We start from the raw sequence: 12907 nt of genomic DNA on the forward strand, positions 1-12907 counted from the left end.
TAGCGTATACGTCAAATAAATCATGGAATTCCCATTAAATGCATCAACGCACAACAGTGTAACCACGACACAACGTCTTAATAAATTGTGTAGTATAAATCACCTTCAGGTCGTTTTTACATATTGTATTGCAAAAATAAAACAGCTGTTCGTAGAAACTGCCGGTGACGAATAACAATTGAAAGGTAGCTCACTTAAGTCGAAAAATTTTGTTTTAATTAATTATTACTTATTTATTATAAATTATGTATTAATTTACGATTAAAATAATCATAGTATCATAGATAAAACCTTCATTGATACATTTACTTAATGTTTTTGTCCCAACAGAAGTCTTCCTGTGTCCGGAGACCACTTTCATTTGCAAGTCTTCGTTACCTGTGTGGTTACGTTATTGTGTTGTTTGTAAATAAAAGCGTGATGTTGGAAATTTAATATTTTGCTGCTGGAATTTCACGGAAAATTCAAATAAAATGTTTTGTTTAAAACGTGTCAGTATTCCCCTACGATTACTGCCCAATTGCATTGGCGAAAAAGCTGCCTTTCTACATACGACACAAGTATGTCAGACGTTTTGGGAACGTGAGAAAAAATCTGGATATAAAACAGCCTTGCCGGAACCATCAAAAAAGCAAATGATAATGGAGGGACTTAAAGAACTTAAAAGTGAAATTAGTATGTGGAAAGAAGAAATGAAAGAAAAATTTGAATCAGATCCACTGTTGGTTTTTCGTCCCGGAGAAACTGATATTGTTTTTAATTTCAAAGATAAATCTTCGCTAGACAAATGGGTTGTAACCACAGATATGGATCATAATGAGGGTAAAAGTACAGCCAAGTTAGAATTAAGTAATTCAGGAGCTGGACTCTTTCATGGTGTAGTAAATTCCGAACACATTAAGGATGGTGTTATAAAAAGGACTGGTTATGCCAATATAAGAACAAAAAGAGTTAGGGTAAGTTAAAAAGAAACAAAATTTATTTTTCTAGGGAATAATTTTATATTTTTATTTCCACAGAAATCTTTTAAGCGTGAAGCAACCTACGATTGGAGTCAGTATAATATGCTGGTCTTAAAAGTACGTGGTGATGGCCGCAGCTATTTAATTAATCTTCATTGTGAAGGTTATTTCGATTTGATGTGGAATGATGTTTACCACTATGCTTTATACACCCGTGGAGGACCTCATTGGCAAATTGCAAAGGTAAGACACTCAATATTTATAAACGCAAATAGAGTAAAATAAAATGTATATTTATTTCAGATACCTTTTTCGAAATTCTTCTACTCATCTAAGGGTCGTGTACAAGATCGTCAACAGGCCATACAATTAAATCGCATAACCCACTTTGGTTTTTCTGTTGCAGCTAAAAATGGCATGGATGGTCCATTTAATTTAGAAATTGATTATGTTGGTCTAGAATTTGATCCTAGCCACCATGAAGAATTTGCCTATGAAATGTATACAACTCCAAAGTATATTGTTGGTACATAGTTTGTGAAACAATACCGACATTATTTTGGTAAAAATAGTTTATTGTTTGTAAAGAAATGTTAAAAACAAATTTAAAAAAATGGGTTTATTTGTATATAACAGTGATTTATTTTTAATTCTTTATGAGTAATAACAAGGGGTAGAATTTTTAAGCTAATAACAGTAACTGTATTGGCAAAATATTAATATGTACTTACTGTGATGAACAGAGCATTTGTTCGGTAGCGGACCTAGCCACACATTTAACTTCGTAGATTTTTAATTTGTACGGTCATTATTCAGACAAATAAGTGCAACATTGTTGTCTTTTTTCTGAGGAAAGGCCTTGCTTCTGTGTATTTTCTGGTACCTCTCACCCGAACAATGCGCTTTTACAGTTTGCTGGCCATACCATGGGTTGTTTGTGAAAGTTTTAAGGTGGTCCTATATTGAACGTTTGTTGCATGTAGGGATTTACAGGGTGTTTTTGTAAAAATGCTTGCCTGTCACACGAACCGTTCGTACTAAAACGTATACGTTCAAAATTTGGTTCTTGTAAAATTTTACGAACCATTCGTTTTTATCTGAAAGCTTTCGTCTATTTCATAAAAGCTTTTATATTTCAGGGTTTCCATGATACTTATTTTGTGATTTTTGCATAGGCATCTGCACGTAAAATGTGTTACTTGATGGCAACTCCGATAAACAGATGAAAAACAAAAAAAAAAAAAATAAGAAAAACATAGCTCTGTTCCAGAACTAAAAAGTTTTTACAATTTTTACCACTTTTACACATTTTGCGTTCCCGTACACAAAATTTATATGAAAATCGTTTACGACCTTTACAACTTTTACGACTTTTACCACTTTATAAAGTACGGGAACAGGCCACATGTAATCAAATTTGTCAAAAATAATTGTGATAATATGAAGAAACGGATGTACATATACGCGTGTGCTTCTATGGAAATAAATAAAATTGCATTCCCTTCCAGTTTTCGTGTGTTTTGTGCCATTTATTACTCATAAATCTATATAATATGATTTAAATCAATTTTTTGGCCAGATGGCTTTGAATTAATGTAAAGTTGTTTCTAAAATAAAATAAATAAATAAATTATTTAATTTTCATTCAAAACGATGGGCCTTTTCCATTCGTTTATTTTAAACGTATTCGTTCTAGAGTTGTTAAAATCTAGTTCGTTTGAACGACCTAGTTCAAAATATAGTTCAGTGGACACCGGTTGTTTCCATGAACGAACTGCGAATGAGGTATATTATCTCTTTGTTTTAATAAAATAAATCATACGCAAACGAACTATGGTACTGAACTAGTTCACTAGATTTAACAACTCTAACAACTCTTTCGTTCGTCTGATTTTGTTACGAAAACCAAAAAAATTACGAAAATAAGAAGCTTTCATTTGTTTGCCACACGAATAAAAACGTCAACCGCTATGAAAACCAAATTGTGTCTTCGTTCATGAAATCGACGAACGAATGGGCAAAAACTTTTTACAAGAACACGCTGTTATTTCCAATTGCTCTGATTTTATCTCCAAATTTCAATAGTATATTTTCCACAGATGTCTTGACCATCTCCCACAGTATATAAAGCCAGGAGTATCGCGGTTCATGCGAAAAGTTATATTATCAAACATATCAAAATTTTCACATATAGATTAGGGTGGTTTTAAAAAATCGATGTCGGATTTAGATTTTAAGATTGCCAAAGTTTGAGTACAATCGCAATATGTTAACACGTCCCACTGGGGCCTCAACGTTCTTTAAGGGGCCTATATATAGATAATATTAAAATCTGACCCGATTCTAATTTTGTTTGTAAGATTACTTTTTTAGCACAGAAATGAAGTGGTAAAATTGTTTCATCGATTGGACAATAAATGTGGTCTGTAGAACGATTTCGTGAAAATTCGCCTTTGGCTTCATACAAATTACTATGGAAAATTTGAGGCCCCAATAGCACGTATTAACATATTCCGATTGTACTCAAACTTTGCCAATCTTAAAACCGAACAAAACTAAACACTTTTGAGGGGTGCCGCATAAAAAATCCGACATCGATTTTTTCCCTTTGAGTTAAAAAAAATTCTAATGTACATGACAGTGATTTTTATACCCTACACCACACTGTGGTAAGGGGTATTATGTCTTTGTGCATTTGTATGTAACATACAAAAGGAAACGAAATAGACCCATAGTTCCTTTCGGGGATATACATATAATACATTCTGAGTCGATTTATGCATGTCTGTCCGTCTGTCCATGTATATTTGTTCGCAACGTACAGGGGCCTAATTACGACATTCCATGGTATAAGTAAAGAGGTAGATTTAAATGAAAACATTCTATAGAACCCTTGTTTTTCCTGAATTCCTAAAACGTCAAAATTAGTAAACACAAAAGCAACAAGTGTTCTAAAATCAATTTTAAAAATCATTGAATTCAATTGTTTTTAAAATTGTTTGGCAGATTATTCAAACAGCACACACACACAGATTGTGTATATTGTTTTGACGTTTTAGGAACAGTTGAAAGAAAAAAATTGAATTGACAGAAAGCTTTAGCTAACCTTTCTTATTAAACCGATTCGATCGAGAATTTGCTCGTGAATGAAAAAATCGAGCTATGAACACCTTTGTGCTCTCCAAAGAACACTAAAGCTCTGTTCCTTTACGTGCAAGAATCTTCAAGTTTTACAACTTTTTACTCGAAAAGCGTTCCTTTACTTCAGACACCATACAATTCATATGGAAGCAGATTACAACTTTTGCTACTTTTGCCGGTTTTACCACTTTCAAAAGTAAAGGAACAGACCATAAGAAGGTAGATGGTAAACAATTTGTTTATTTTAAAGCAAAAACTAAAAAACTAAATTATTAACGAAAAATTTACAGGGTGTTTTTGTAAAAATGCTTGCCTGTCACACGAACCGTTCGTACTAAAACGTATACGTTCAAAATTTGGTTCTTGTAAAATTTTACGAACCATTCGTTTTTATCTGAAAGCTTTCGTCTATTTCATAAAAGCTTTTATATTTCAGAGTTGCCATGATACTTATTTTGTGAATTTTGCATAGGCATCTGCACGTAAAATGTGTTACTTGATGGCAACCCCGATAAACAGATGAAAAACAAAAAATAAGAAAAAAATGTAATCAAATTTGTCCAAAAATAATTGTGATAATATGAATAAACGGATCTACATACACGCTTGTGCTTCTATGGAAATAAATAAAATTGCATTCCTTTCCCGTTTTCGTGTGTTTTGTGCTATTTATTACTCAAATTATTTAATTTTCATCCAAAACGATGGGTCTTTTCCATTCGTTTATTTTTGACATATTCGTTCGTCTAATTTTGTTACGAAAACCAAAAAAATTACGAAAATAAAAAGCTTTCATTTGTTTGTCACACGAATACAAACGTCAACCGCTATGAAAACCAAATTGTGTCTTCGTTCATGAAATCGACGAACGAATGGGCAAAAACTTTTTACAAAAACACGCTGTTAAATATTTGTTGAAATCGTTGAAAAATACTTTCGGAATGAAGATGTGCTAGAAAACTGTAGGAAATTATTTATTTTTGTAAAACTTTTTGACTTTGTTATAACAAATTTCTAATGCATATACCTTAGTAAATGTACGGTTGGTGGTGCGAATAGGTTTTGTTTGGTTGATTTTTTCATTCTCGAGAAAATACTCGATCGAATCGAATGTCGTAATTTTTTGTCCGATTCAGCTGAAAATTTGGTAATATAATTTTTTTAGTCATAGGAAGAACGTTATTGCTTTTGGTGAAAATCGGTTCAGATTTGGATATAGCTCCCATATATATTTTCGGCCGATTTGACATATTTGCTGCACCAAACACGCTATATACGCCCGATATTGATGAAATTTGGAATGTGTGACTGAACTCGAAATTATATCGAAATCGGTTCAGATTTGGATATAGCCTCCTTATATATTTTCGACCGATTTTGCTGCACCAAACACCCTATATATGTTTGATTTCGATGAAATATGAAAATTGTGAATGAGTGCAGTCTAAAAATAAATGTGCCAAATTACATCGAAATCGGTTCAGATTTGGATATAGTTCCCATATTTATTTTCGCCCGATTTCACGTATTTGCTGCACCAATTTTGATGAAATTTAGAATGTGTGAGGGAATTTTGTCTAGTAATAATTTTACCATATTATATAGAAATCAGTTTAAATTGATATATATCTCCTATATTGTACATATTCACAGTAGTGTAGGGTATCATATAGTCGGCCCCGCCCGAATTTGATCCTTTCCTTACTGGTTTTTTGTTGTGTTGATATTGCTCCTCAGCAAAATATTACAGTATATAAATAGGACTTAAATTTCAAGAAAATCGAAAAGTGCAATCACTGATAAAAAATCCATTTTAAATATTATATCGCAAAAATCGCACCCAAGGCCAATGTGCATATTTTTTCTATTTTTATTAGATTGCTGATAAAAGTAATGATATATTGTAATGATATATTGTTGCATAGCTGATTCTATTAATGATTATTTTGTTATATATTTTCATTTTTTAATTTACATGCTTTTGCTTTTTTATGTTTAATTCTATTCATGATATGCTAAGAAATATTGTTAGATATAAGTATCTGCGAGTAGTTATTGTATAGCTGTTTTTGGAACCGCTCATGGCCCTATGGGCTAGGTTACTGTGTTTGTCAAATAAAAATTAAATTAAATTAAAAGAAAAAATATGAACCCTTGTGTACGTGTGTGATTGGATAGTGTGCGGCATTCCTTCAATCCATATTCCAAAAATGATGAATTTTCCTCCAAAACTCGATTTTGGTTGAAGTTTTCCAATTTTTTTAATTTTAAAAATTGTTTTTTGGTAATTTGGAAAATAAACAAAATTCATCGAATTGAAAGAGGTTCATTTACAAAATCAAAACTATTTTGCTTTCAATCCTGCTTAATGCCATGTTCATACCAGCATTTGAATAACGTCGTTCGTTCTCATAATTACGTACACGAATTAACCCGTTCATACGACATGGTACACAATTCATAGCAACATGATTCATATTTTCATAGTTTTTGTTTACTGATTTTAAAGAAAGTTTCAGCCAAAAGACGAGTAAAGTTAATTGATATGAACTGTAGTGGGATTCTGTAACTCATTTTTGCTGTTACCGACAAAAATCGGTAAAATTAAATCGCAAAATTATGACTAAAAACATAAAGAAAAGTTGGCATCACTGTTTGTGTCGGTAGAGGCTAGCGACTACTTTTTATTTATCGTTAACTTACCGAAAAATTTCGTTAATTATCGAAATTATAAGCATTTTAATTTTACCGACAATTATCGATAACAGCAAAAATGAGTTACACAATCCCACTACAGATATCTATTTAATATTAAATTACAGTATAGTCTCGATTATCTCGAGACACTGTTTGTGTCGGTAGAGGCTAGCGACTACTTTTTATTTATTTAATTATCGAAATTATAAGCATTTTAATTTTACCGACAATTATCGATAACAGCAAAAATGAGTTACACAATCCCACTACAGATATCTATTTAATATTAAATTACAGTATAGTCTCGATTATCTCGAACGAATTTGAATTCGAATCGTCTTAGAGAAACAGGCCATTAATTTGACCGGTCTTTTCAGTAAACAAAAAACGAGTTGGAGAATCGCACTTCTTGTATAAAAATTTCAATAAATTATTAAAAATCGTATGGACTCCTTTTATTTTCAATCGTTTATGCACAAAAAATCACAGACAATCACCGATCGTTGTATTGTATTCTTGTAATTATACCAATAGATTTAAATTCCATTGTCTTATTCGAAGGTAGTAACATACTCGTATATATTAAACAATGCCCTTTTTTGGTTTCGACGGCGAGATAAAGTCAGTTGCTGATGTTCAAAGAAATGGCAAGCATATGTACAGTGGCGGCCATATAATTAAGAACGACATCGTATTAAAAAGTATTTGACTTGCTACGTTCCAAATATTTGAATATTTATATGGAACAAAATTTGTAAATAAAGTACAGGGTAAGCACTTTCAAATAAAGCCAAAACATGTTTTAATTCTCCCTCGTTTATACGAAAGAAACCACGATTTATTAAAATAGTCATAAATCGACCTGGCCACATAATTAAGAACGATATAAGTAAAGGTTACTTTAAGGTAATTTTCATACACAATATGTGAATATATCGTTATGTATTTTAGAAATCGGTTACTTTGATTCATTTTTAGTATCAATTGTCCTTCAATGGTACATATTATTGAGTCTAAGTTTGATAATTAGGGCATACCTAACGTTTTCAAAAATTTGCCCATAATTTGACGAATTTATTTTATTTTTGGGATCTAAAGCCACAGTTTTGGCTTCCTCTCATTCCCTCGATGGCGCTCTAAACGATACCCTGTGATTGTCGTTCCATAGTCGGCGCTTATTTACCCTTAAATTGGTTTTTACCCCACTTTTTTGAATCCTTTACGTGGGAATTGTCTGGGAAGTAGTTTCGTATGAGCCATTTCCACCTTATAAATCGGCAGGATTGTTGTCTGCAGGTAGTAGACAGAAAATAAAAAAATAATTTCGTTTTGTACAAAAAATTGGCCTAACGGTACACCGAACAAAAATGAAAGGTTTAATATTTTGAAAGCCTTCATTGCACAATGTCTTTGTGGGTGGGGTAAGCATATTTATGTAAGACTTTTTAATCAATGAAGCTCTTATTAATATCAAAACCAGTCAAATCAATAATTTTTATGGATGAAAATACAATTTTTGTATAAACTAATGTTTGATGTATATACACAAAATTATTGTGGAATTCGAGCATTCAAAACATTATGTTAATAAATGTTATATTCGGTGTGGAATTCTTCCAATTTTTGTATAGACATTATATTATTGTTTCATTTCGTTTCTACTACCTGCAGGCAAAAATTCTACCGCTTTATAAGGTGGAAATGACTCTTACGAAACTATTTCCCAGACAATTCCCTCGTAAAGGACTCAAAGAAGTGAGATAAAAGCCAATTTAAGGGTAAATTAGCGCCGATTATTGAACGACAATCACAGAGTATCGTTCAGAGCGTCGTCGAGGAAATGAGAGAAAGCCAAAACTGTGGCTTTAGATCCCAAAAATAAAATAAATTCGTCAAATTATGGGCAAATTTTGGAAAACCTTAGGTATGCCCTAATTATCAAACTTAGACTCAATAATATATACCATTGAAGGACAATTGATACTAAAAATGAATCAAAGTAACCGATTTCTAAAATACATAACGATATATTCACATATTTGGTCTGTTCCCGTACTGCAATAATCTACTAATTTCTACTATTTTTCTCGATAACATAAAGGAAAAAATGTTATCGTACTAAAAAATATTAGCTTCTAGCAGGTTCTGGAACAGAGCAATTGTGTATGAAAATTACCTTAAAGTAACCTTTACCTATATCGTTCTTAATTATGTGGCCAGGTCGATTTATGACTATTTTAATAAATCGTGGTTTCTTTCGTATAAACGAGGAAGAATTAAAACATGTTTTGGCTTTATTTGAAAGTGCTTACCCTGTACTTTATTTACAAATTTTGTTCCATATAAATATTCAAATATTTGGAACGTAGCAAGTCAAATACTTTTTAATACGATGTCGTTCTTAATTATATGGCCGCCACTGTATATTCACCAAAATGAGATGAGTGCATTTGAATTTTGAAGTTATATCTCAAGTCGTAAGAGGCTTTTATCTCATGGACACTGAAAATCATTATGTTCACATAGGCTACAAAGTTTATATCCGTGAATGGTAAATGGTCGCAACCCGTAATATTTGCTTAGGGGTAGTTTACACTATCTATCAATGTCATATGACACGAAATAAAAACATTCCATATCTACCCACGCATACAATGTGGAGACGTAATTTTATTACATTTTTGCTGGTGTGGACGCACAAAGTAAATGGCGTAAGGAAAATCCCCAATATTGCACATATTAGCGACTATATAATGATGGAAAATTTCATGTCATATGACATTTACATATAGTGTAAACTACCCCTTAATATGAATTCGTTTACTTAAAATATCAGGTTATTATCTAGTAAACGTCCCATATTAATGATTTTAATTTACAAATTATGGGTTTTTGAGACTACTCGGTAATCCGGACAATTCGATAATGTGCACAAATCGTTGTTCATTCTCAAAATTTTGTATGGAAAATCAAGTAATTACATCGTGATTTGGGCGAAATAAGGTGATTTGAGCGAATTACCGTCCCTGCCAGAAATTGGAAGTGAGTTTCGCACTCCCTCGCCTAGAGGTCACTCCGGAGACACGCCAAGGAAGATCGTTGGTGAATTACACAAACAATTTCTATAGCCTTAAGCTGAAAACAGATACAACGTTTGATTAAAGTTTTGCGTTGGGCGTCGAGAAAAAAACAACAACAACAGGGCGACGACGATACCAAAGTCCAGCGTTTATCTGTTTGCCGGCATATATTTCAAATGAATTTGAATTTTTCGGCATCATGCCCAACAGTGTAAAAACGGCCAAAACGACACAAAACTTTACCCAAACGTTGTATGTGTTTTCAGCTTTATTGTGATTACGTTTTATCGCGTATACCGACACATCGGAGTTTCTTCCAATGCGGTTGTTTACATTTATTTAATGATTCAACACATTTGAACAAATATAGAACACTAGCAAATGCCCGCTACTTCGTATGCGGAAAGGGAACAAAATATATATAAACAATATTTAATACGGGAATGGTGAATACTGGAGATTCTGTTGTACTTATACCTATTTTTATTACCAATATTTTTTCGATTGTAGTAAGAATTAAAAAACAAATCTGCCGTATCGCATCCCTACACAACTACCATATTTTTTATTTCGAATTTTCGAAACTACGTATCATATTGCAAATTTTAGATTTGACTCCTGGTTTTAACCCTTCACTAACACAGCATTCCCTTTCAGTACGAATTTCCAAACACTAAACTGTATCTCACCCTTTCACAACAACAATCACGCACATTTACAAAGTTCTAGCTTTAGCGGTTTCGCCCAGAACCCGAATAGGTCCGTTAAATTTTCGGAATTCAAAATGAAAGGTTAGAAAAACTTTTTTACAAAAAAATTGTACTTAATATGCACGGGTATGTCAACCGTATATAACGGAAAATTTTTTGGAGGCATTTCAATTTAGGCTTTTTTATTATCAGGGGGTAAATAACTTCTAGTTAACAAAATTGTCGCATTGCACCACGTTTTCAAATTAACATACCAAAGCAGTTAGAACAAAAAACATTTTTTGAAAAGATACTTCACGTTTGACTACTTAATTTCAGTACATTATTTAGAAACTCCTTGGCGTTAACATCAAATCAATGGAACAATATTCAGTACAATTTTTCAAACTCAGAACTTTGTCTCGAATTTTAAAGTGATCTTCATAACAAATATTTTTCTATTTCGTATTTTTCAAAATTATATAATCCCAGCTTTGTTCCTACACCCAACTCCAAATTTAAAACCTTAACTGTTTACACAATACCAAAATGGTTTTGGAACCAACATGTTACCCAACTTTTCGTACACATACATAGGTAAACGTTTCAAAAATTACTTCCTTATATTCAACATATATCCTAACAACAATTCACTTTTCCAGCTTTATCTGTTCCCCTGAAACCCATTATAGTACTATAAATAAGTACGAATTTTAAAAACCTCCTCCCTACCTCCACTCTAAACACCAATTGCTAATCTAATACGGAATTTCGAAATTCTAGTTCTACCCTTTACAAAATCACAAATTATACAAAATTCTATACCATATAGCAAATACCAAAAGGTACCAAATTTTGTACCATTTAGCACTTTTCGTACAAGATTTTCCGAAATGTACTTTCATATCTCAGCTCTTTCCGTTCACCTAAACCCAATTAATTGATAATGTAGTTCCATTTAGCACTTTTCCATAAGTACGAATTTCCAAAACCACCTCAATCCTACACTCCAACAGTAATCTGTTCACGCAAATACAAATTGTAGCGAATTCCGTACCATTTAGTACTGCTTCGTGCACATTAGTACGATTTTCCAAAGCTACCTCCATATCTCGATTCTATATTCCAACAGTAATCTTAATTCCAAATTTCAGGATTCCAGCTCTTCAAATCCAAATCATACTAAACTTACTACCATTTAGGACTTTTCGACCTTTGGTACACCTTTCTCACTCTTCATAAGTGACCCCCATTCCAAATTTCAGGATTCCGGCCTTATCCGGCCTTATTATTTAGTACTTTTCGTATACTTTTAATTCGAATTTCCAAAAACCTTTCCATTTTACTCTCCATCAGTGACCTTCATCCCAAATTTCAGGATTCCAGCTCTATTCGTTCACCCAAACCCAAATTGAACTTCATTTAGTACTATTTATTACTTTTCGCACACTTATAGTTCGAATTCCAAAAACCTTTCATTTTTACTCTTCGTCAATGATTCTCATTCCAAATTTCAGGATTCCAGCTCTATCCGTTCACCCAAATCCAAATTGTACTAAATTTAGTACTATTTAGTACTTTTCGTGCCCTTATTTCTAAAAACCTTTCTTTGTTACTCTCCATCAGTGACCGTCATTTCAAATTTCAGGATTCCAGCTCTATCCGTTCACCCAAGTCCAAATTGTACTAAATTTAGTACCATTTAGTACTTTTCGTAACCTTATAGTTCGAATTTCCAAAAACCTTTCATCGTTATTCTTCATCAGCGACTCTCATATCAAATTTCAGGATTCCATATCTATCCGTTTACCGAAATCCAAATTGTACTAAATTTAGTACCATTTAGTACTTTTCGTACCCGTATAGTTCGAATTTCCAAAAACCTTTCATCATTACTCTTCATCAGTGACCTTCATTCCAAATTTCAGGATTCCTGCTCTATCTGTTCACCCAAACCCAAATTGTACTAAATTTAGTACCATTTAGTACTTTTCGTACCCTTATAGTTCGAATTTAGTTAAACCTTTCATTGTTACTCTTCATCAGCGACCCTCATTCCAAATGTTTGTATTCCAGCTCTATTCGTTCACCCAAATCCAAATTGTACTATATTTAGTACCATTTAGTACTTTTCGTATACTTTTAATTCGAATTTCCAAAAACCTTTCCATTTTACTCTCCATCAGTGACCTTTATCCCAAATTTCAGGATTCCAGCTCTATTCGTTCACCCAAACCCAAATTGTACTAAATTTAGTACCATTTATTACTTTTCGTACACTTATAGTTCGAATTTAAAAAACCTTTCTTTTTTACGTTCCATCAGTGACCTTAATTCC

General features: G+C 32.5%; 1 protein-coding gene across 2 annotated transcripts; it reads left to right on the top strand.

Moving 5' to 3' along the window:
- The first annotated feature begins 127 nt into the window (after window positions 1-127).
- Window positions 128-2613, top strand: CIA30 (complex I intermediate-associated protein 30). 2 transcript variants are annotated; one of them, XR_012409030.1, is made up of 5 exons: window positions 128-185; window positions 331-956; window positions 1020-1205; window positions 1266-2282; window positions 2363-2613. XR_012409030.1 is itself a non-coding variant. In XM_073960837.1 (4 exons), exons 2-4 carry the CDS (start codon window positions 474-476, stop codon window positions 1494-1496), a joined length of 900 nt encoding a protein of 299 aa, XP_073816938.1. In that variant the 5' UTR covers window positions 128-185; window positions 331-473; the 3' UTR covers window positions 1497-2613. The 2 variants fall into 2 exon arrangements, 1 of the variants encoding a protein (XP_073816938.1); XM_073960837.1 differs by having other exon boundaries at window positions 1266-2613.
- The last annotated feature ends 10294 nt before the right edge of the window (window positions 2614-12907 follow it).

The sequence above is a fragment of the Musca autumnalis genome, unplaced genomic scaffold (assembly GCF_047663935.1).
Source record: "Musca autumnalis isolate F117 unplaced genomic scaffold, ASM4766393v1 scaffold_1, whole genome shotgun sequence".
NCBI lineage: Eukaryota > Metazoa > Arthropoda > Insecta > Diptera > Muscidae > Musca > Musca autumnalis.

What these genes read in the sequence shown, in the direction of transcription:
- CIA30 (XM_073960837.1), top strand. Translation starts at nt 474, where the DNA reads ATGTTTTGTTTAAAACGTGTCAGTATTCCCCTACGATTACTGCCCAAT. An exon ending in TAAGAACAAAAAGAGTTAGG is followed by an intron (nt 957 to 1,019) that starts GTAAGTTAAAAA and finishes TTATTTCCACAG; the next exon opens with AAATCTTTTAAGCGTGAAGC. An exon ending in CTCATTGGCAAATTGCAAAG is followed by an intron (nt 1,206 to 1,265) that starts GTAAGACACTCA and finishes TATTTATTTCAG; the next exon opens with ATACCTTTTTCGAAATTCTT.